The sequence below is a fragment of the Lethenteron reissneri genome, chromosome 26, assembly GCF_015708825.2.
Source record: "Lethenteron reissneri isolate LAM-NWPU_2019-01 chromosome 26, ASM1570882v1, whole genome shotgun sequence".
NCBI lineage: Eukaryota > Metazoa > Chordata > Hyperoartia > Petromyzontiformes > Petromyzontidae > Lethenteron > Lethenteron reissneri.
In genome coordinates, this window is record NC_083804.1 from 2,569,528 (window position 1) to 2,591,563 (window position 22,036).

Below are 22,036 nucleotides of genomic sequence, written 5' to 3' on the forward strand. Positions count from 1 at the left end.
GAGCAGGGTTTGTTTAAGCGTGGAAACTCTCGCACGGTTTCACCTTCTGTCTCATCAGTAGACTCTAGCCTCTAAAAATATTTGTGCTTGTGCACCACTGTCAATGGAGTATCACAAAATAATGTATGTATTAGCGCAATCGTATCGATGTTTACCTTAAAGTGAATCAGGTTTAACACCTGCAGTAACGCGACATCACACTGAGGCTTTGCTGCAGTTCACAGGTGAATCAATGAGATGTGACGCTTCAATACATTTAATATAAATACACTACACACCCTCCAAGATATAAACAAAACAGTGAGGAGCGTAATGCATACATTTAACCCATAAATTATGTTAAATGTAATGCAATTCAGGGCCTGTCACACACAGATCAATCACTTGCGCAAGTCCAAAAATGGTTAACGCTCATGAGCAATTATTTCATTGGGTTCTCAACGAATTATAATAGCTAACCCTCCATAAATGAGACAAAGTGAAGAGCAATGTAAATTATTGCTGCACTAAAAATAAAAGTAGATTCGTTTCAAAAGCAATGCGTTTGTTTACTTCTTGACATTTCTCCAAACATTATGCATTCATAGATAATGCCATAAACGAATACTATATTTTTGCATGGTGTTTGTATCCAGCCATGAAAATCATGCACACAATGCAGACAACGATCATTATTTTCATCAAACTACAATGCATTTATTTTTTAGACGTGTAAAATCCGATTAAATGAAACTTATTTTACATTACCAAAAAAACGTATCAACCAAAGTGTACCCTATGTCAAAATAAAACTCGGCTCAACAAATCAGGTTAAGTTTTGCAGACATTATTTATAACGTAATTCTGTATTGTTTATTGCCAACTTGTAATATCCTTGCTAGAACAGCCAATCAGTGCTCATGTTGTTACGACTCGGTGCAATTACATGAGCACTCTTGCCATGACAGATTTGTAACGAGTATAAACCTCATCAAGCATTAATCAGAACAACTGATATCCGGAACAGGAAATGCAATGTCTAAGATAGTAATGATTCAGAAAAGCTTAAAAATAACACAATACACTTCAAGTCAGCTGATAACAACATTAAGTTCTTTGTACAATATTATAATTACAGTGGATGGTAAAGTGTCGTGTTGTTTGCTGTATTTTTTTACGTACAGAAATACACCATCTAAAGACAAATATTCTCGTTTGATCTTACATAGCATTTAGCAGTTACAATATAAATGAGTGACCTGTTTTGGAATTTTCCCAAAAGATAGTGGTATTCAAGCCATGTTCTGCGATGGTTGTCAATACAACAGACACAACACTTGTTTTGTACTGAATTTAACATTTTTTGTTTTCCTGAAGGTATTAATTGTAATTGAATTATTGTAAATGCTTGCAAAGTTTTTAAACGGGGGTGATTGTGAATGAATGTGAGTCTTCAATGCGTGAATGCACGTTTGGTGGCAATTTTAAATGGTGAATTGCTAAATCTGTGGTATAGTTTAACAGATGCAGGGTGTCCGGATATTTTTAGCCTTAAGATTTGTAACATGGGAGAACACAGCCAAGATAATTCAGTTAACACTGAGAAGCTGCTGACAAAAAAAACAGAAGGTAATCCAGGTGAAAATACAATTTATAGCATCACATCTTGAAAGTCTGATAATTGGTTCTTTACCCTTCTATCTGGCAACAAAACTGACACCTTTTTTGTTGCCAGATAGAAGGGTAAAGAACCAATTATCATATTTTTACTGGCAAATGAGGTCCCCATAATCTTGAAAGTCATTTACAAAAAAACATTTGGTGTCGTGATTTAACAGAGAAGTCAAAATAAACACATCACAAAATACGAAAACATGACTTGCTTTTCAGAATAGTCTTATGAATGATGATTCATTTATTAAAAGTCATTTTCCTTGTTTTGCTATTGACTGCTCCACACCATAAGCTGTACAGGCACCGAGGTTGCATGCATTGGGCCTTCTAGCCCAAACAACAGGTTTGAAGTATTATTGAGAAAAGTGCACTTTCCAAGTGGAATCCTAAGGCTTGTGGATGCCACCATCTTTCACTTGCCAGGACCTCACCACACAGGTGAGGTTTTTGGTTTATGTAAATGATAAAAAGTCAACTTTTCAATATGGTTACAAACTTGGCCTCGCTATTATTGTACTCTCCTGCAAATTAATCGATCTTTCCAAACTTAACCAAAAATTATAGACACCCTGAACGAAATACCAGCACTTGCTCCATTTCCACTTTTATTATGCACCTTCAAGTAGTATGGGCAGTTGCAATATAGCCGCTTTTATTCCAGAAAATGTATTTCTTTTTATGCCACAGAGCAAGAATGGGCATTCTAACGACATACAATACAAACAAAATAATACACAGTTGTTTTTGAATTGTCACTTTAGGAGCAAAGTTACAACAACTATTTTCTGGCTTTCATTTACTCACAAAAAATGTTCCACAAATGTAAAAATTGAAGTACCACATTCATTATGTTGATCATTTAAACGATGTATAACTGCTGTCAAAGATTGTATCATCATCATTATTATTATTATTTGTTTTACTCATGGTCCTTTCACATCAGAAGCCGGCCCTTGGAAAGCAATGGGTCCATGGCAGGCTGGGTCACAGTAGCCTGGAGATCCTGGAGGTCCTGGAGAACCAGGTCGTCCCTGTCGGCCGGAGGGTCCAGGGAGGCCCTTGGGGCCATCCAAACCATCGCGGCCATAGCTGGGAGAGCCTTCTCTGCCTGCAACACGCGATGGGATGATGGAGAGGGGATGTGGTAATCAACAAACTGAAAAGAAAATTGCTGTGTACGGATCAAGTACGATACTGTGCATATAAAGGTGCAGCCCTGAAAGTTCTCCCTCTATTTGGCAAATTAGGACCGTGACGCTAACACACAATGGTCTGATCTTGTGAGTAACGTCACAGGATCTATAATGTCCACAGTAAATCAGACGGCGTGCATTTTTGGGGTTACTAAAACAACCACATTATTCATCAGGGCGGCCACTGAATTTGAACCGTGAACCTATGCAACGAGTGGTGAACATGCTACGGTCGCCACCCTTGGTACAATTAAAAAGGCACAGAGTAGCAGCAGCAGCTCATGGAGAGTTAATCTGAGCAGCCGACTCGATTCCATCCTGAGGTTTTTTGTCTTAGAAAAAGAGGAGGAGGTTTCTGTGTAGCGTTCGTACCTGGTAGTCCGATATTTCCAAGGAGACCTTTCGGCCCATAACCTTCATCACCTTGGTTTCCCTTTTCTCCATGAATTCCTGCAGAAGCAAACAGCAGATATCTCATAACACGTTTAACCAAAACCTCCAAAAATAATTTTTGTTCCAGATGTGCGAGTGAAATAACATTGCATCTTGTAAACCTGCTGGGACAATTTGCACATGCTGACATTGGGAATGCGTGAGGCTGTAATGAACATATTTAATGTAACAAAAAGGCTTTACCCTTTCTGGCATCAATACAGACATTAAGATGTTCAATATCTTGATATTGCCAAACGGATCCCATAGATATAACTGATTAATTATGTCATGAACAGCTATAGTAGAGTGTGAAGAGATACATTTCCCTTATATAAAGGTACAAGTTGGCATAAATCAACATAACATTATTTCGAAGAGATTAGATAGTGTATTTGTGCCTTTAAGAATGAGAGAACACTTTAATTATTGTCTTGTGAAAACATCTTATCCTGCCAGGCAATGGTAGGATCAGAATGTCTAACAACCTCGATGATGTGGTTAGCACCACAAACAGGACACAAATAAGCTTCCGATTCCAACTATAACTTCGTATAACCTAGTACTGTACACCTTACTCGCCAAGTGTCGCCGCAGTCCTACCGGGGTTGACTGGTGGTTGCCATGAGATACCTCGGAGGCCTAGCTCACAGTATCCAGTGGCAAGGTTCATCCTGCATGCTGCCATTTAGTAAATCTTTACAGCTGAATATTGTACATTTTTCTGCATGACTTACAGATGCCCACTAATATTTCGGATTCTCTGCGTATGTACATGAAGATCAGTGCAAGTCATTTCCTCGTGAGGCGTGGTCTTGAATGCAATAAATCGTAGGAGGATTTAAAAAAATATGCATTATATATAACAAAGAACGAACCTCTGGCTCCTTTGTTTCCAATGGGGCCCTGAGAGCCCTCAAGCCCGGGCAGGCCACGGATACCTTCGTGACCCATGACACCATTGGGGCCTGGTAGTCCTTGGGGCCCCGGTAGCCCAGGAGGGCCCATAACCCCCATGGCTCCGGGATCACGGCGAGGTATGCCAGAAGCCAGCTGGGCAAGTTGTTCTGAAAGATACACGTTTCAAAATAGTTTAGTTTTATTTTGTATATATATATTTTAAGTGATTTGATTACCTTTCCTATATGTTGCACTCCGATTGTGTTTTTGTATAGTTTTGTTGCTGTTACGTTCTGACCCCGTGCCCATACTGGACATCTGTGCAAAAATAACTTTATAGCTCATCTGATTCCTCCAGTAAAAATACATATTCTGATTCTGAAGTCCTTTTTTTATCTCCACCTTTGACTGTTTCCTTCTATGTAAATTTATTTGTGCTTGGGCAGAACACGTCACTAGAATAGATGATGGCAGATGGTCAAGGATAGTAACCAAATGGCAGCCAAGAAAGTCTTCTTTTCCCAGTCTCCTCTTGTCCATAAATGCCCTCTTTTATCTTACAATTTAAATGACTCCTTTTCCAATTGATCTAATGTTACTAATGTATTCCTGTGTGTACAACATCTTAGGATACATTTCTACTTGGACTTTTATAAATGTAAGTTGTATTGTCATGTACTTCAATCAGGGATTGTAGACATGTGTAACCTAATTCCATGATGTATTTGTCAAGGGGTTGTTTGACCACTTTTCACCTGGCCGGCCAGTGAGGGTTGGTGAAGGCTTCGGGGGTGCTCAGGGCTGGTTCAGATATCACTCCCCACTGATGTGGGCTGCAGCTGGGAATTGAACTCAGGTGACCAGCTTTATTGTACGTGCGTATTGTACCAATCACTGCGCCGCCACTCCGCCCCGTGTTATAGTTACGTGTGGTTCAAATTATCTGACTGAATGGTGCTTTGGAGACTACCTAAAAATGTACGTGAAATACAAATAAATAGTTCTTAAATTTGTAAACATCATTAAAGAGAAGTGAGACTTTCCATTTTTCAGAGTTTGTATATGTAACCGGTGGCTGCTTTATTTCACCGGATTGATAATGTACTCTATAGAGCCACGTATACCAACCTTGCATCACCCTCATGCACACGTCCTGTATGTGTTCATTTGTTGCCTCCTTTCCCTGCGATAGAAAGAGAGGTGAGTTTCTCCCCGCGCGGTGCGCAGAGCAACCGTAATTAACAAGTCGTAACGATCGTGGCGGGAGCGACGGGAAGTGCGGCGAGTGGCGCTCAGTGTTCTTACAGGCTCGCCCTCCTTCCCCGTGCTCCCCGGCAGCCCCGTCTCGCCCTGCTGGCCCAGCGGGCCCGGGAGCCCCAAGGCCCCCTCCTTGCCCACTTCTCCACGGGGGCCCTCGCCGCCGCGGTCCCCGGTTTTTCCCGCAGGTCCCGTCTGTCCAAGCACAAACGATGCGTCGGGCGATTATTTTTTTGTCGTGTTTTTTGCAAGGGCGTTTTAATTCGAGGGGGGGGGGGGGGGGGCAAACGTGCCGTTAAAAACGTTCACCGAGATGAAAAAAATGAAGACATTGCGCGTTATGCGTTAGATTAATGCCTGACATGAAGACGGACACGTTTACTTTGGGCTGAAAATATTTCTGTTGCATGGTTGGTGTCCCGTTATCCGTCATTGTCAAGAGACGAATAATGTCACATGTAACGACATATGCAAATACAAAGAATTCCAAAAGGATCACGTAAATGAATGGTCCATATACAGCACCGCATTGCTTATGTGGCAAGGCATTTTATGGCCAAAAATATTTCAGGCGTGGTGGCCTGCTCACTTCATATCCTCAACGTATGAAGACAGCTTATCATACACAATGAGTTTGGATGACCACAATAATTTACATGGCCCCAAATGCTTATTCATAGTCAACAATGCATTGGCATTGTAATTCATATTCATTTGTCTTTCACCAACTCATGTAGAAAGTATCTACGTGATCAATGGTAGAAAAGCCTTTCCTAAAACCTGCAGTCTGATGATGAAATATGACAGTGGCATAATTGTAAATACAATTTTTAAATGCATGAGATGCAATCATCAATAACTCACATCTCCTTTGGGGCCTGATTCACCTTGAGGCCCCTGTGAGAGAACAAAATACACACGTTTAAATATGTAGGAATAAAAATAATCCAAATCAAAATTTGTGAACTGATATGAATACAATTTAAAAATAATGTAAGAGCACAGATCGGAGGGTACAATTCACGCGTGAGCAGAGAGACATCGAAGCCTGACCCCCAGTGCTCCGTCTTGGTTGGACCGAGAGCAAAAGGGCACAAAGTGCTTCCTCTACCCAGCACGCGACTCGCGCCCAAAGTGTCCCAAAGTGCAACCGGTGTCCCCGAGCCGCTCGTGTAAGTTTCACATTCCCACCACGGGGCCCAGTCTCCGCGTGGAACGGGCAACTCTCGACTTCCCCCAGAGTGGCACTGATTCTATCGCCTTCAGTGGGGTGATGGAGCGGGATGCCCCTTGACCGCAACTATGAGTGGGAGATCTCTAACCAACCCGCCTGGGGAGCGTGGCACAGGATGACATTTTGTTGTTGCGCCTGTTTGCGTTTTGCTCTGACAACAATGAACTTACTAATAGGGTTTTTCCCCTTTTTTTCTGGCAACAAAACTGACACCCTTTGCAAGGAATCTTGTTAACATTAACCACAATACTTGCAGTCAAATGCAAACAAAAACAATACTCTGATAATTTATGCATTGTCCTTGAAACTGATTGGTCCACACCAGCGACAGCTTTTCTTAGAGCCTAGTCTCATATGGTGTTCGACCAGATGACACCAAAAGGCGCACAGTTCAAAGACAACACACTATCAGAATAATGAGCGCTCGGGGTAAGCATTTACACACGAAACAATTAACTTGTTCATTTATGCTGCACGTATACATTCAGTTTAACGCGTCGTACGAGAAAATTTACCTTTCGCCAAGAGCAACTGTTACCGTACGTAGCATTTTAACTGTTGCATGAAAAAGGTATCTTACCACATCACCGTTGATTCCTTCATAACCATCAATCCCTGGAATACCCTAGAGAGAGAAAAGACATTTCCAGTGAATAGTACGATATTGCAGGGAATACTCATTAAACATGTACCTCTCAATTATAATGCACAATTAACATTTTAAACATCTTACGTTGCATATACATATTGTGTACATTTTCCCCATCAAGAGGTAGCGCTCCTGATTTAAGCGGGCTATCTGATCCTTATGGCGGTACGGGGCCATCCATTTAGTACGTACGCATGGAGGGGGGAGGGGGGGTTAACCCATATGCGTACGCTTGTGTATGGGGGGTCTATTGAAAATGTACGTACACATAGGAAACGGGGGGGGGGGGGGTGAAGCCTCGATAATAATTTGTCTACATTGGCCTTCAAATGAGTTAGATAGTCCGGCGGTGGACTATCTGTTTGCTTAAACACGTTCATATTATTAATCTTTGATCGTTTCTGCGTGGATTAAATATCCGCCGTTCTATAGGATTCAGGGGGGGGGATTGCGTCAAGCGAACATACGCAAGGTAGGGGGGGGGGTGTAAAAAGTACGCGTGCGTACAGGGAGGGGGGAGGGTTCAAGTTTTGGCAGATTTTTGTGTCCGTACTAAACGGATGGCCCCTACCCCCAGGGTGCCAAATAATACATAATGAACGAGGCAATTTAATATTTTATTTCTGGGACACTTTTTCCCAGGGGTGTACTTCACTCCGCGACTGGGGTACCAATCAATCCGAAATCAGTGCCACTCCGCGATGTCGAAACGCAGCGAGGACGATTGCGCCGAAACCCTGAACGCTCGCGGTACGCACCGCCGTGGTGCATCGTGTACAGCTCGTCGAGACGAGTCGATTGCCGCATCGCCGACCATCAACAGACTAAACATGACTGCATCACGGACATTATGCGAGAGCCGGGGTACTATGGTACCGCCATAAGGTTCATCTGTTATACACACTCGTAAAAGGTCACCATTGTACACCACTCTACAAGACAGTTCATCATTGTCTTACCCATGGATAAATCATTTAATGATGATACCCATGAAATATTTTTTTATAACTTTGAATACTAAAAGATGTTATCTGAGGGGAGTAGTGACGCAATAATATTAAATTCATGCTATTGGCATCGCATTAATGTGGTCTTTATTGCTGTGCAATGTGTTGACTCTTCATGTTCGGGGACAAGCATCACTCATTCTAGTCGAACAAAAACCACCAACTGCGTGAAAGTGAAGTGAACCCCCTTAAAGATTCAATATGCGAAGCGAATAAACCAAGACAGTGATTCGAGGCCGCTCCACTCGGATGGGGAGGGGGGGGTAGTGGATTCACCCCTGAGGAGGGCAAGTGATTTGTTTTCCTTTCCAATGCTTTGCACTCCTATCGTGTTTATTTGTACTTTTTGATATTGTAACGTTCTGACCCGGCCCTGCTGGACATGTGAAAAGAAGCGTTATAGCTCATCGGATTCCTCCTCCGTTATAAATAAATATTCTGATTCTGAAACCTGGGTGGTGTCAAGGGGGGGGGGGCATTTGGTGGTGCAGGGCCCAGTCCATCAACCGACTCACAGCGGCCCTGCAGTCAAATATCCTGTGACATGTGCACGCTTTCACGGGATATTATAAACATGCTTTATATATATATATAAAACACAATGCACTTACAGCGGCTCCCTTTTCTCCAACTATTCCCGTTAAGCCCTGTAAAAATAAAAACAATACAATCGTTAATATGTGGAAAATGTGACACTTAAAAAGTTGAATTATGTTACTAATCATGGTTTAAACATGTGAATTAATCCCTGATGATAAAATACGAAGTATCCGATATTGCCAAGGCCAGATAAACTAGCACATGAACAAACAACATTATTATTGTTTTCAATATGTTGAAGCAGAGGCTTTTGCAATGTTTAAATTGGTACATGTTCATGAATACAGGTGTAATTCAGGCTGATTTGTAACTACTTTATCAAGAACATGAATCACATTGATATGCATGTTGAACTTTTTTCCCACCGAATGTAGCCAACCGTCATAACCGGAGGTGTTAAGGCAGTAACACGATTCAGTAAACGACCTCAAATTGGAAGTTGTGGTGGGAGTTTTTATTCCGAATTCTCTAGATTACGGAGTGCACTTTGTTCCCTTCTGTAGTGCATTATTCAATACGGAACACGCAAACAAAAACAATATTGCACAGCATCGTATTGCAGCGATAAAATGATGCATTGTGACGTATCAACACAGATTAAAATCCAAACAGCTCTTGGGTCCCCCCTCCTGTTGTCAAACATTGCCTCTCATTCAAGGAGCTATCACAGTCTTTTTGACAGTGAACTCCCGTGCCACAAGCTGTTTTTCCCCCACCTTTTCTCCTTTAATTCCAGGCAGTCCTGATGTCCCGGGAAGACCTTGGAAGCCAGGATTACCTTTTGAACCCTAAAAAAAATTAAGAAGCATTAAAAAAGGCAAAGGTGCAGCCCTGCAATGTGTTGTTCATGTCACCTCTTTGAGAAGGGCCAAGAGAGTGGGAGGAAGCTCTAGAGAGCCCCTCTTCTAGAGGTTATGTTGGGGGCCTCCTCTTCCAGAAGACAGTTTAGCAGACTAAGAATGCTACAAGGCAGAGAGGCAAAGAAGCTGACAGTATGGTAAGACACAACTCACAGAGAGTGAGCAGAGAGAGGCAGTCAGCCATAGGCAGAAGAAAAGAGGAAAATCTCAAGCCTGGACTTAAACAGAGGAAGGAATCAGCAGTGCAGGTTGAGTCAGGGTGGGAATTCCAGACCGTGGGGCCAGCAGAAAAAAGGAGCGACCTTCCGAGCGCACATCGTCTTGATTATTAATATTTGAACCAATGAAAATCAAAGTGGCACACACCGGCACCACTCTTAACATTTGAACTATTGATTCGTTTTAAAATGATTTGTTGGAAGTTCGGTGCCACATCAGAAGGATCACGGCCAGAATTATGGTAATCTAATCATCATTATCATTATCATATATGATGGCATCGGGGTTGTGTCCCTTCTCAACTCCACTTTCCACACCTCCGCCTCTGGGACTACTTTCAGTGGATTCCAGAAACATTCCAAAGATCACAATTTTCTGCAAGGGGTCAGCAGGCAACAATCACCCATTAGGGAACTGTTGAAATTGTCTAATATTGCAGTGTTGAATACTGTAGCTCTGCAAACTCAAACGTGCCCGACTTCATCACCGCTTTATCATTTACGTAGTACACATTGAGGACACACAGAAAATCAAGCGTCTTTACCGGAAATAGCTAAAATACTGTAAAATCAGGTTTACAATATACCTTGCATGAACATATTCTTACGTGTGAACAGCAAACGCAATTGATCAAATGTAAATTCTACTTATCAGTAAAACACTTTGTACTCACCACTATTCCATGTACTCCGATATGACCTCTCATACCACGCTTCCCTGCAACACCCTTTTAAAGTAAACGCAGCGGCATTAACACCACAACTATGGCGATGTCACAACAAATACAACCGTGCACACAAAACATGCACATTTGGTGTAACTATTCATCCTGGAGCGTTCAACCCTGACTTTGGATTAGGTTATGGATAAACGTGATTGGGTTCCTCGACAGATGATTGGTTTGACAACATCACCCCGGGGTTCATGCATGGTAGCTGAATGAGTGGCAATGCATTACATTTCACTCCTATCGACGGTACAGGCAAACCCTTCATTCCAGACAAAATCCAGTCCACAATTATTGCAATGTGTTACTTACAAGATGGAATTCTGAATATCCCACTTTGCAATGTTATTAAGTACAGAAACAAATAACTCGAATTATGTTAAATCAAAACATAATAAATCATAAAGCAACTTAATAATGAATAAAACTCTACAAAGACACTCACGCTTACAGACTCCTCACTCATCCACAGCTCATGGGCTCAGCTGGTTCATTCAACTGGCACTTGCTCAGCCCATGACCACGTTTCAAGACTCAGTGCATTTACTCGCTCGCTGACTCACCCACTTGTTCACTTAACTCACATGTCCATGACCACACTCATTAATTAAACTATAATAGCACTTTTATATATATAAAAAATATATAAAATGTTCAAACGTACCGGTGGTCCATCTGATCCCATAAGTCCACCTTTTCCGGGAGGTCCTTTGTCCCCCTGACGAGCGACATGGCACCCGTGAGTGTCATCCCACTCATCATCGCATCCAGCACCCGTGTCACCCCACTCATCACACCCAGCCCGCGTTAACAGAGCAGGCGATTTCTCACATTCACCGTGTCTCGTACGATAATGGAGATTTGAACAAGTACAAACTTACGGAAAACAAATCTCTCTGCTCACAAGTATCCACCGCAAATATGGGAATGGCTCTGACCTTTGGGCTTTTTGAGTGAACTTTGAAAGAGCAATGCAATTGGTCAATCAACAGGCAGAAAAGTTGAGGTGGGGGGAGGGGGTCATTTTTTATTAAATCACCACCCATCAAACCTTACCATTGCAGTGTTAATACTAACGCGATCCGGGGGTAGAAATAGCCAAGGAATCCCAGGTTATTGTTAAATATGACGTCACGGACTAAAGGAAAGAGAAGGCGGGGTGTGAGAGAGAGGGAACACCCAGGGGGGGAGGGAAGTGGTGACGTCACAGGAGGAGGCGGGGCGATCGGGGCGCTTCCTGGTGAGATTTGGAGTGGAGTGGTCGCACGAGGCCGTGAGCTCGTGTGGGAAAATAAAGAATTGCGTCGTCTCAACCTTCATCTGGTGGACCCCACAATTCACAAACTCTTACATTATTAACAGTGGCGACGATTTAGAAGGAGCGCGGTCCTCTGTGCATGCTGCCGATGTATCGCCTGTTCCCTTTGTTAATGGTGTAAGATCTTAGAGTAAATGACCTCAAATTGAAAGCTGTGGTGGGCAGAGATATATAGTGTAGATGCCCACAATTGGCAGATCAGCATCTGATCCACTCTGCCATAGAAGCTGTAGATACGAGGTGGCTTAACTCTGCTCACCTTGTCAAGGCAGAGTAGACATTCAAGTCTAGATCTATTATAAATCTGGACCAGTCATCTACCAGATTTCTACACGGGCAGTTGAGGCCATAAACCACCACCTGGACCAAAGATGGATTTACACATTGATCACCGGAGCATGTGGGCCACCCTGTTGAGGGCGAGTGCATCGGCCTCATCACCCCTCCTCTTCCACACCTCTACTGGAGCACCGTCTACCCTCACTCCTTCATATGTGAAATGTCATGTGATGGTCTATTTCTTAAGACTTAAAGATGATTGTACTTTTTGATTCTGCAAAATACATTTCCAAATTACTGTGCCATTTTAAAACCTATATTGTTTTTCAACATAAATTCCTTTTCTCGAGAAGTTTGGGTTTTTGTACATTAAACTACAGATACGTGACACTATCCGCAGAGTAATTCACCAAACACCACATGCCAATAACATTTTCGGTTCACAACGACTTCAACATTCCATTTGTTTTAGCGTGTAACAGAACATCATGAAGTGGCAGCACGTGGCTTGGACAAAACAAACACTGTATGAACTCTGGGCCAGGCGTGACAAATACGTGACAAACATATGAGCGGGATCATTACCGATTTCCCTTGTGGGCCAGCTGGCCCCAGAGCTCCTGATATTCCTTGATCGCCCTGTTTGAGAACGGGCAACAGACAAGCAGGAACAAATGCAGCACAGAACAACAAAAAGAGTTACAACGCGACCGCGGTTAAATCATCCTGACTGCGCCCAGTAGCCTCGTCCGATCTCCGCCCCTAAGAAGGCTCGGGCCTGGTTGGTTTTGGTGGCCGGCCCTTGGTACGTGGCAGGTGTTGTAGGAGGCGTGGGGCTGCAAGGGCTGTGAGGAGCCAGGAGATGGCAGTACAGCAGTGGTTGGTGCAGTCCACTCACCGTATCGTCGACTTTGCCTATTGATTGTCTCAGGGCAGGGATGTGAGTGAGTGCGTGGGGTTTCTCCAGTTTCCTCCCAAAAGCCAAAAGATCAGTAATGGTAAAAGCGAAACATCCCAACACTTTTGGCTTCTTGATACTCTTTAAAAATAATATGAAGACTTAGTGTGGCTTTCATGGCTAAATCATGGTAATTATTATGAATACGTATGGTACGCAACACTAACGGGTTCATTATACCTTTATTTAATTCGGGGTACATCTCTGCAGCTTGTTAGAGATGAATGCACACACTTAATCTAAAACGACTAAATTTAGTAACCGAGGACAAACGTTTGTGAACTTGCCAGTGGTTGCAGGCAACAATTTGCTATAATCCGTGAGCAACCTGTGAGCAACCTGCATGGAATCTCTTTCTTTTCATCACTAACTGCATTACGTTTTATGTGAAAATGCACAAAATGATTTTGTTTCCACCCCAGCGCCAGTGCTATGATCATCGTCCGAGTTCAATGAAATCCAGCCAGCAACATCTTCGTTGGGCAAGTGTTTTGTATGTTTGTATTTTGAACTTCTTTCGCACCGTGCGTAGCCAACCGTGCTAATCGGGAGGTGCGAGGGAAGGACAACGGCTCTGTGCTTAAATGTTTGTCTGCGTGGCGTCTACAAGTGCACATATTTGGACTGTGTGTGTGTATTCACGTGTCAAAAGAATCAGAAGTTTTTATATCCCACTGAGTAAGGAGAGCCCAATGAGCTAAGAAGCGATTTTTCAAAGGCGACTCGGCTGGCAGACAACATCAACATTAATATTCCTACTGCTTTTATTGTTGATAATAAAATATAATTACCTTTCCGCCTTGTTCCCCTTTTGCTCCAGAAGAGCCGGGTGAGCCCTGAAAGTAAAACATATTTTTTTTAGCGAAAATATTAATATTCTGTGAACATGAATGAACAAATAATTATTTGTGAATATTTCTTAAACTCCCTGCCAGAGGTCTGACTAGGACCTCCAATCAGAGAAATCACAATGTCAATTATATATTTCCTCCACGTGCATTGTACATTTTCTTTATGCCTGGAATAGTCTGACAAACAATTCCCTTTGCAGTGGCTTGCCATCTCCAGTCTAAACATGAGGACGAGACACTGATTACCTCCTTAATGTAACTGCCATATAAGGATCTTGCTTTTAAATGTCGTAAATAAGCAAAGCTGTCAAACTGAGAGTAATCATTCACAGTGCCACAGATATAAGCGCACTGCACTTCGAACCTCGTACCCTGAGTTCGATCCCCTGCCATGGCAAACACCGGTGGTTAATGTCACATAGACTGGTCTGGGTACCGCTAATAACCAGTCCACACTAACCAGCATAGTGAAGAGTGAATATATAACCCTATGATGTAGGCAGGTATTCATCGAATAGTGGATTGACACATTGCTATATATTATACTGGTAGGAACCTCCTGGTTCCACCAGCCCACAGGAAATTATTCTGTCCGTCCGTCCGTCGTGCATCCAAAAATGGGAGGGGTGGGGCTGGGTGGAGAGGGAAGGGTGGGGAGGGGCTGGGTGGGGTGGGGAGGGGATGGGTGGGGAGGGTGGGGCTGGGTGGGGAGGGGCTGGCCACCCCATGATGCCCTTATAAAACTCAACGTTTAACCTATTCACGCCGGCTTGTGCCCGCCCTCACAGTCGGGCATATTTGCGGAATACACCACGCCGTCGTTGACCCTGGCCATTGACCGAGCAACCCAACGTTCCTACCAGCTCCCTCCGCAGGAATGTGTTATTTCACACACACATAGTTGCAGAGCAGGTGATCACAAGGAATGCTCACCGGAACGCCCGGGATCCCAACCTCTCCAACGCTTCCTGGCTTCCCTGGGTCACCCTGGACATGGGGAATGCATCGACAATAGGTTTGTAAAGTTACAGACTCTTCTGTCGTCATTAGCATATTTTATATGTAAGTGAACAAAAATGGTTCAGTCAAGACTTAAAGCTTTCGTGACTGTAGGAATTCATATTCTTTGGGTCTTTCGGTAAAGTCACATAGATAGATTCAAAGAAAATAACAAAAACTACGACGTTTTGATCGCAACACAAGCAGTCGTCATCAGGAAAATGGGGGGGGGGGGGGCGGGGGTGACGACCGCTTCATCGTAGTTTTTTGTTATTTTCTTCGAACCTATCTACGTGACTTTACCGAAAGACCCAAATAATATGGTTCAGTCAAATTGTCAAGCTTTTATTTTTCATTTAAACACAATTGGAGGTGGTGATATCAGCAGCGAGTGATGATATGTGAACCCCATCTGAGCCCCCTCAATCTCCAACCAGTATTGACCAGCATGGTGAAAGGTTAGATGGAGCGTGTGGGTGGTTGCAAAGCTCCCAAACGCTTGCGCTGGCCACGAGTTGGCCATGAGATGGCGGCACAGCAAGTGGCTTCACGGGTCCATCTTTTGCAGAGTGTTTCCTTTGAGCGCTGCTTCACGCGACCAGCAAAACACTCAACTCGTGGCATTGGCCAAACATCCCAATGCAGGAAAATAGTCTTGAGACTCGGTGAGGTTTTCCTGGATTCACTAGTGACAGTATAATTTGCAGAGGTTTCAATAATTTATGTTATTTCACTGGAGGAGTTTTTCATGTTTAAAAGGGAGGTACGACAGAGCTCCTGGTTTGTTACCTTTTTGCCGGGGAGTCCTGCAATCCCATCACGGCCATTGACCCCTCCAAGGCCCTGAAAAACAATGCAAGTTCATGGCATTTGGTCCCAATATTTAAATTCGACAACAATACACTTGTTTTTAAACCGCGCATATGAAGAATGGTGGAATTGGTGTTGGCAGAGTTGGTTAGCGCACTGCACAATGAACCTGGCAACCTAAGTTTGATTCCTGGCTATGGCTAGCATCAGCAGAATCTGTCACGCCCATATCCTCACTTAGTTCATCAAAGACCATCTTCACCAACACCACCATGACCAACATGGTGAAGTGTGTACGGTCAAACAACCACCATGACCAACGAGGCATGGGGAGGTCTTCATCCTGGGTTTATCCCGAATTTAACAATACTATTGAGAATCCTTGACCATTAAACAACACCATCTTTGAGGAAACAAATACAATAGGCAACGTTTCAGGCAATGGACCTCCTTCAGAGCACATAGTGAGGCCACCCTATCTCTTTAGCCTCTCTAATTATGTGCTATGAGGGGGGGGGGAGGGCATTGCCCAAATAGGCACCAAATATATATTTTCCTTTTAAGGCCACAAATGTATTTTCTGATGTAGACATGTTTGTATTTGGTATTTACAATACATTTTGAAGGGTCTTTTTGCCCACCTCTAAAAATAGGCTCGAATGAATGAACGATATCTACTCACCAGGTCTCCTTTTGGTCCTGGATACCCGAACTTTCCCCGAGGACCGGGTAGACCCTGGTAAACAACAACAAACACAGGACGCACCTCTAAACGACCTGCAAAACTCACACACGGATACACACGTGTACAAGAATCGCAACAAACTAAAAGACGTAGCCATTTCTTGAACATTATTAAGGACAGAGGCACATTTTAAACCAAAGCACGGTATTATGGGAAGCGATGACGTACATCCCATATGTGTGTGTGGTGTATTTGCACTGCTAATAAGCAAAGCTTTATGAAAAGTTGGCATTTTGCATCATATTGGTAGTTGTGCATGTATGTTGAACTTCTTTCGCACCGTGCGTAGCCAACCATCCATATCGGAGGTGCGGAACCTGGATCATCAGGCAGTAGCGATGATGGTTGTAACCATCAGTGAAACGTCGTGCTACCCAATTGTTAAATGTTGTGATATCGCTTTCCAACATTGCTTGTAGTGCTGCTGGAGCAGTAACAATTTGGCACTTTTGTTCACGTGGAAATGTTATTAGTTGGCTGTGTCGGGTGAAGGAGGGTTTACGACAGGCATTTTTATTCACGCGATCTGACCCAAAAAATAAATTACGAAGCATAACATAGGTTGCGAAAGCCTGCGCATTAATTCAGCTGATGGTATCGGCATGAAAATTGTGTTCTACAGAAACAACAAGATGATATAAAATGGAAACCAAACTAGATTGTACTCACTGTGTCTCCTTTAATTCCAGGCTTTCCAGTGATACCCCTGGGCCCTGCATCACCCTGAAGTTTGTAAACAAAAGAGTGAAATGTATGAGCATATTATAAAGTAGCACATTACATTCAGTTGAAGATTGTAAAGGGATAGCACGCATACGATGGATTGTGAAGTCAAATTCCTATGGTGGGTCGGCTCAGCTAATAATCCGTCCACAGCTGATAAAATGAGGACTCTACCACTTTGAGCAAGGTCAACAGTGGTCATCCTGTGGCCTCCGCCATGGGAACGTGGAATTTACACCACAGGCAATGAGCGCCGCTTCATTGGCTTTTAAGCAGCAAGAAAACGCAACTTTATTGACGTCAACAAGTGGAAAGTATCGCATCTCTGGATTGCTAATGCGGCTCGGAAAAAATATTCCGACTACCACAATTAAAAGTACCACTAGCGGCTGACTGGCACACCTTTTTTTTTTACAGAATCATATCTCGTCTTGAACAAGGTCGGTGTGTGTATATGTCATTCTATTCCACTCTTGTCTACGGCAATACGTTCAGGAGCTAAACGCCAATGTCGATGTCTGCGAGCCACGTGATGGCTTCGTGTGGTTTTGCCGTTCCGCCTCCAATGAAGGAGAGCAGAGACTACGGTCGTGTACTACAGGGTCCATAGTTCTGGTTGCGTGGCCATGGTCGCACTGTGGCTTGAATCTTTGATTTCCCACTTAAGAAGGAGATGTGCTGTTAATAGCACACCAGTGTCTTTCAGGAATGTAAATGCCAGCTGCGCGACGCTTGTGTCCCGAACAACGTGTTTATTCTGAACGTCCGCATTGTGTTTGCACGGTGGCGTTTCTTCTGGATCTCAGTTGTCAGATTCTTGGATGGTGACAGCGGCATGATCCCAGAAGGGGGATCGGGACCTGTATGTCATCATCAAAGGAGGTGGACATACATTTGGAGGTTGAGAATTGTCAAGAGGATTTACCGAAGGTCCAGCGATGCCCACGACACCTTGTTTTCCATCCTTTCCTCGAAGACCCTAAGGACACAATCATACATTTATTTGCACCGTGTTTCCATTTTACATAAACATTTATGAAATATGTACATGAATTTTTTTTTTTAAGTACCGTATATGGGTTGATACTACTATAAAGAAAACAGCCCGTGATACAATTGCACATAGTCAGTGGTTAATCGAACCTGCATTCGTAAAGCTGCACACGGAATCCAAACCCCAGGCAGGGTGGGGAGCAGCCGGGGAATTTGCACTACAGTGCCCGCAGTGAAGAAGGCTTCGTTGACTTGCATGGGGAAGGCAATTTTTGTGAGGTGAGAACTTTGAAGTCAGGAGACTTTGTTTAACTCACCTGCAGAGGGCTTCTCCAAGCTTAGCACCTCGCCCGCCGCCCCCACCGATGTCCTTTTCTTACTACCCCCTCCCCCCCCCCATGTGTGCAGGTACCGTACTACTGACTCTATTGTATGTAGGGTGTGTAGGCATGTATGCCTACAAAATACATTTCTCTTTCGGGGGGGGGGTGACATTTTTTGGGGCGCGAGGGTCAACAATGTTTGGAAACCTGTCAGATAAACTTTTTACCCCCACATCTGGGGGAAGGGTCCACTTTCTGTAATTGTTTGATTCAGGCCTTCTGAAAGGCTCTCATAATTTAGTTGACGGACAGACGGAACGCCGGGCTTTTTTAAAACAAGTTCAGTTTTATTTTGTTTCAACTGAGTATTTGGGATTGTCAGCTGTCAATGAGGAGGGGGTGTGGGGCGATGGTCAATTTGAGAAATTGTGGAGTAAGGAGTTCCCGTGTTTCTGGGTCAAATGCCAAACAAGTGAGGAGTTCCCAGTAAATATTGGTATAGAAGCCCGGATGGTTTTAAGTGCTGGAGAGAGGGAGTCAAGGTAGTTGAAGACCTTTTAAATGTGTTTCAATTATGTTATTCTCTAATGTTTGGCCAACATTGTCATGAAGCTCTGTTTCATCACCAGCAGGGAAGGAAGAGATTACCACTGCCACCTGCTCAACTATTTGTTTATTTTACCAGGTGAGGCCCACTGAGATATATAGCTCTTTTTCAGAAGAGACCCAGCCACAAATGATATCCCAACTAAGTGGTGTATCGCATGAAAATGTATAGCAGCCAAATACTCAAAATGCATGAATAGAAATGTGTATGGAAAAACCGGAGCAAAATCCACGCGACCACAGGGAGAGCATGCAAACTCCAAATCTACAACAGGTTTCAAGGCTGGGATCAAACCCACGGCCTCCTGTATACCAGGCGAGGTAGTTAACATCTCGCTACCACGGATCTTGTGCAAACACCATTAATCTTGTTCAACATCGCGAATCTGCGTGCGTGGAGGAATGCGCTGGGTACTTACTGTGTCGCCTTTAGCGCCCACCATACCAGTCACTCCTTGAAGGCCAGGAAGCCCCTTTAATTGAAAGAGACATGAATATATTTAGAATACAATGATGCCACAATTTACAATGCACGTAAGAAATGGTCACTTAAAAAATATATGCAAAGGGTTTTACTTAATCACATTTTGTACAGAAAAGTGTGTATTATTAGCATGCATCACCATGTCTTTGTGAAAAGAATTATACTCTCGTGTGAGTTCGACCCAGAGTGATAACAATCTAATACCGTACAAAGGTGTATTACCTATGAAAATGTTCAAAAAAAGCAGAAGCCAAATAATTATGAATGAATCACAGTATTTTGGATTTCGCCATGACGATAGCAAACAACGACTTGTCATAGTCAGCTCTTGCAAATGTCATGGGGTATTTTAAACGTTCCTCCAAACTGTCTGTTCCTCAGATTAGAAAGTTTGGCTAAATTCCATGACCAAGAAGGGTGGAATCAAAATGCACATTCCTGCACTCACAATTTGTTGAATGTCTTACAGTGAGTGACTTCCATGACACCATCATATTCTAGAAATTTTAATCATCTGTGTCGAGTTAAATAATTTACATGCGGGTAAGAAAGTATTTTAATCACTACAGTTCATTTCACATTGTCGCATCAATAGATATGTGAATCTTTATTCATGAACCAACCTGGCTGCCCGAGTCCCCAGGTGGGCCCGTTTCTCCCTGCAGTCCTTCTTCTCCCTGTGCAAAGATGGGTTAAAGTACGAAGAGTCACGTGCATCGCATATGTTCGATCGCCCTTCCTTGACCATCCGTTGTCACAGTGCCGTGTGTACACGCGTTCACCCTGCCCACCTCCGTAGGGACGTCACCTCTCTATAGGAGCCCACACAAGAGTTTAGATTATTTGGCTGCTAGACATTTCCACGCGATAAGCCACTTCGTCGGGCTATCATTTGTGGCCAGGTCGCCTCTGCAAAAAAAGCTCATAGCTCAGTGGGCTTTACCTGGTAAAATAAAATAGTTTAGTTTTGTTTGTATTTTTTTCAGTGATTTGTTTACCTTTCCTAGAATTTGCACTCTTTATCGTGTTTTTGTAATGTTTGTTGTTGTACTGTTCTGACCTGCCCCTACTGGACATCTGTGAAAAAGAGCTTTATAGCTCATCGTATTCCTCCAGTAATAAATATTCAGATTCTGATTGTACATGCATCATGTCAAGAGTTAAATTCCCGGGACAGAATACCCTGTCTGCACAGACCCTGAACCGGTGTATGTTTTAATTACTATATATCGGACTTTATTATGAACCATCATCTATAAATATGACAGTGTAAAGGCCTGTGAATGTCTTCGCCAAATCACTACCAATATTAAACGCTCCCTTTATTGTGGGAGATTCAGAGATGGGAGCCACAGCATAAATTATAAACGATGGTGATGATCCGTGTTATGGAAAGTTGTCTCCTTGTGGCATTTCCCTATAGTTTAGTCTATCAGTGTCTGCAAATACACTTAAAATACATATTCTCATTTGAATGCATATTAATATATAAATGTTTTAAACCCTCACCCTCGTGCAATATCCAATCGCGACCGTCGAGTCTAGAGGTACACGCTTTGTGTTGTTATATAAAATCAAGACTGTATCCTCGTCATCTTCAGCCATGCTCATTCCACTGCTGTATGAAGGCCTCCTCAAGCCACTCCCGCCGTCTCTCACGATCTTGCGATGTAACGATTCCACACGGTATCTGGACACCAAACTGATTTCCTCGCTCCATCTCCCCGGTGGGCACCCTCTTGGACGCGTCCTGCACCAAGCCCACTTGACTTCCCTCCGTAGTTTTAACGACGTCGTTCACCGGCCCAAGCCCTCTCTAATCTACGCAGTCCGTATTGTGCAATATAATAATGATAAATATGGAGGCAGAGGCTTCAACGTTCAACACCAACAGACTCATACCCTGGTTGACCAAGCTGAATGTGGTACCTCTGTTTGCTTTGTTTTTTATATAATAGCAGGCTGCACGCGTTATGGAGCCACGTAACCTTTCACCACTTTCCCACTGAAAGCACAGCGTGAAGCTGGACAGCTGCAAGGGACATTACGAACCTCTCACCTTGTAAGCTCACCTTGTGACCTTGCGAACCTTACCTTGTGACCTTGCTTGCCAGGCACGCCCAACTCTCCCCTTTCACCTTTATTACCCTTGGCAAGAAAACAAAAAAAACAGAGACGTAAGCAGCAGCGGCAGAAGCTTAACTATTGAGGCAAAG

The 22,036-nt window shown here is 43.4% G+C and overlaps 1 protein-coding gene across 1 annotated transcript in view; it reads right to left on the bottom strand.

The window, feature by feature from the left end:
* Window positions 1-70: 70 nt before the first annotated feature.
* LOC133347471 (collagen alpha-1(IX) chain-like) overlaps window positions 71-22,036 on the bottom strand; it is a 43,060-nt gene continuing 21,094 nt past the window's right edge. The window contains exons 12-32 of the mRNA XM_061559755.1: window positions 21,915-21,968; window positions 20,444-20,497; window positions 19,756-19,809; window positions 18,340-18,393; window positions 17,361-17,414; window positions 16,629-16,682; window positions 15,926-15,979; window positions 15,071-15,124; window positions 14,078-14,122; window positions 12,914-12,967; window positions 11,396-11,449; window positions 10,678-10,731; window positions 9,642-9,713; window positions 8,937-8,972; window positions 7,250-7,294; window positions 6,300-6,332; window positions 5,484-5,630; window positions 5,307-5,361; window positions 4,157-4,345; window positions 3,219-3,296; window positions 71-2,761 (exon numbers count right to left, since the gene is read on the bottom strand). Of these exons, the coding sequence (XP_061415739.1) occupies window positions 2,577-2,761; window positions 3,219-3,296; window positions 4,157-4,345; window positions 5,307-5,361; window positions 5,484-5,630; window positions 6,300-6,332; window positions 7,250-7,294; window positions 8,937-8,972; window positions 9,642-9,713; window positions 10,678-10,731; window positions 11,396-11,449; window positions 12,914-12,967; window positions 14,078-14,122; window positions 15,071-15,124; window positions 15,926-15,979; window positions 16,629-16,682; window positions 17,361-17,414; window positions 18,340-18,393; window positions 19,756-19,809; window positions 20,444-20,497; window positions 21,915-21,968 (1,479 nt within the window). The 3' untranslated portion in view covers window positions 71-2,576. The remainder of the gene's footprint in view (window positions 2,762-3,218; window positions 3,297-4,156; window positions 4,346-5,306; window positions 5,362-5,483; window positions 5,631-6,299; window positions 6,333-7,249; window positions 7,295-8,936; window positions 8,973-9,641; window positions 9,714-10,677; window positions 10,732-11,395; window positions 11,450-12,913; window positions 12,968-14,077; window positions 14,123-15,070; window positions 15,125-15,925; window positions 15,980-16,628; window positions 16,683-17,360; window positions 17,415-18,339; window positions 18,394-19,755; window positions 19,810-20,443; window positions 20,498-21,914; window positions 21,969-22,036) is intronic.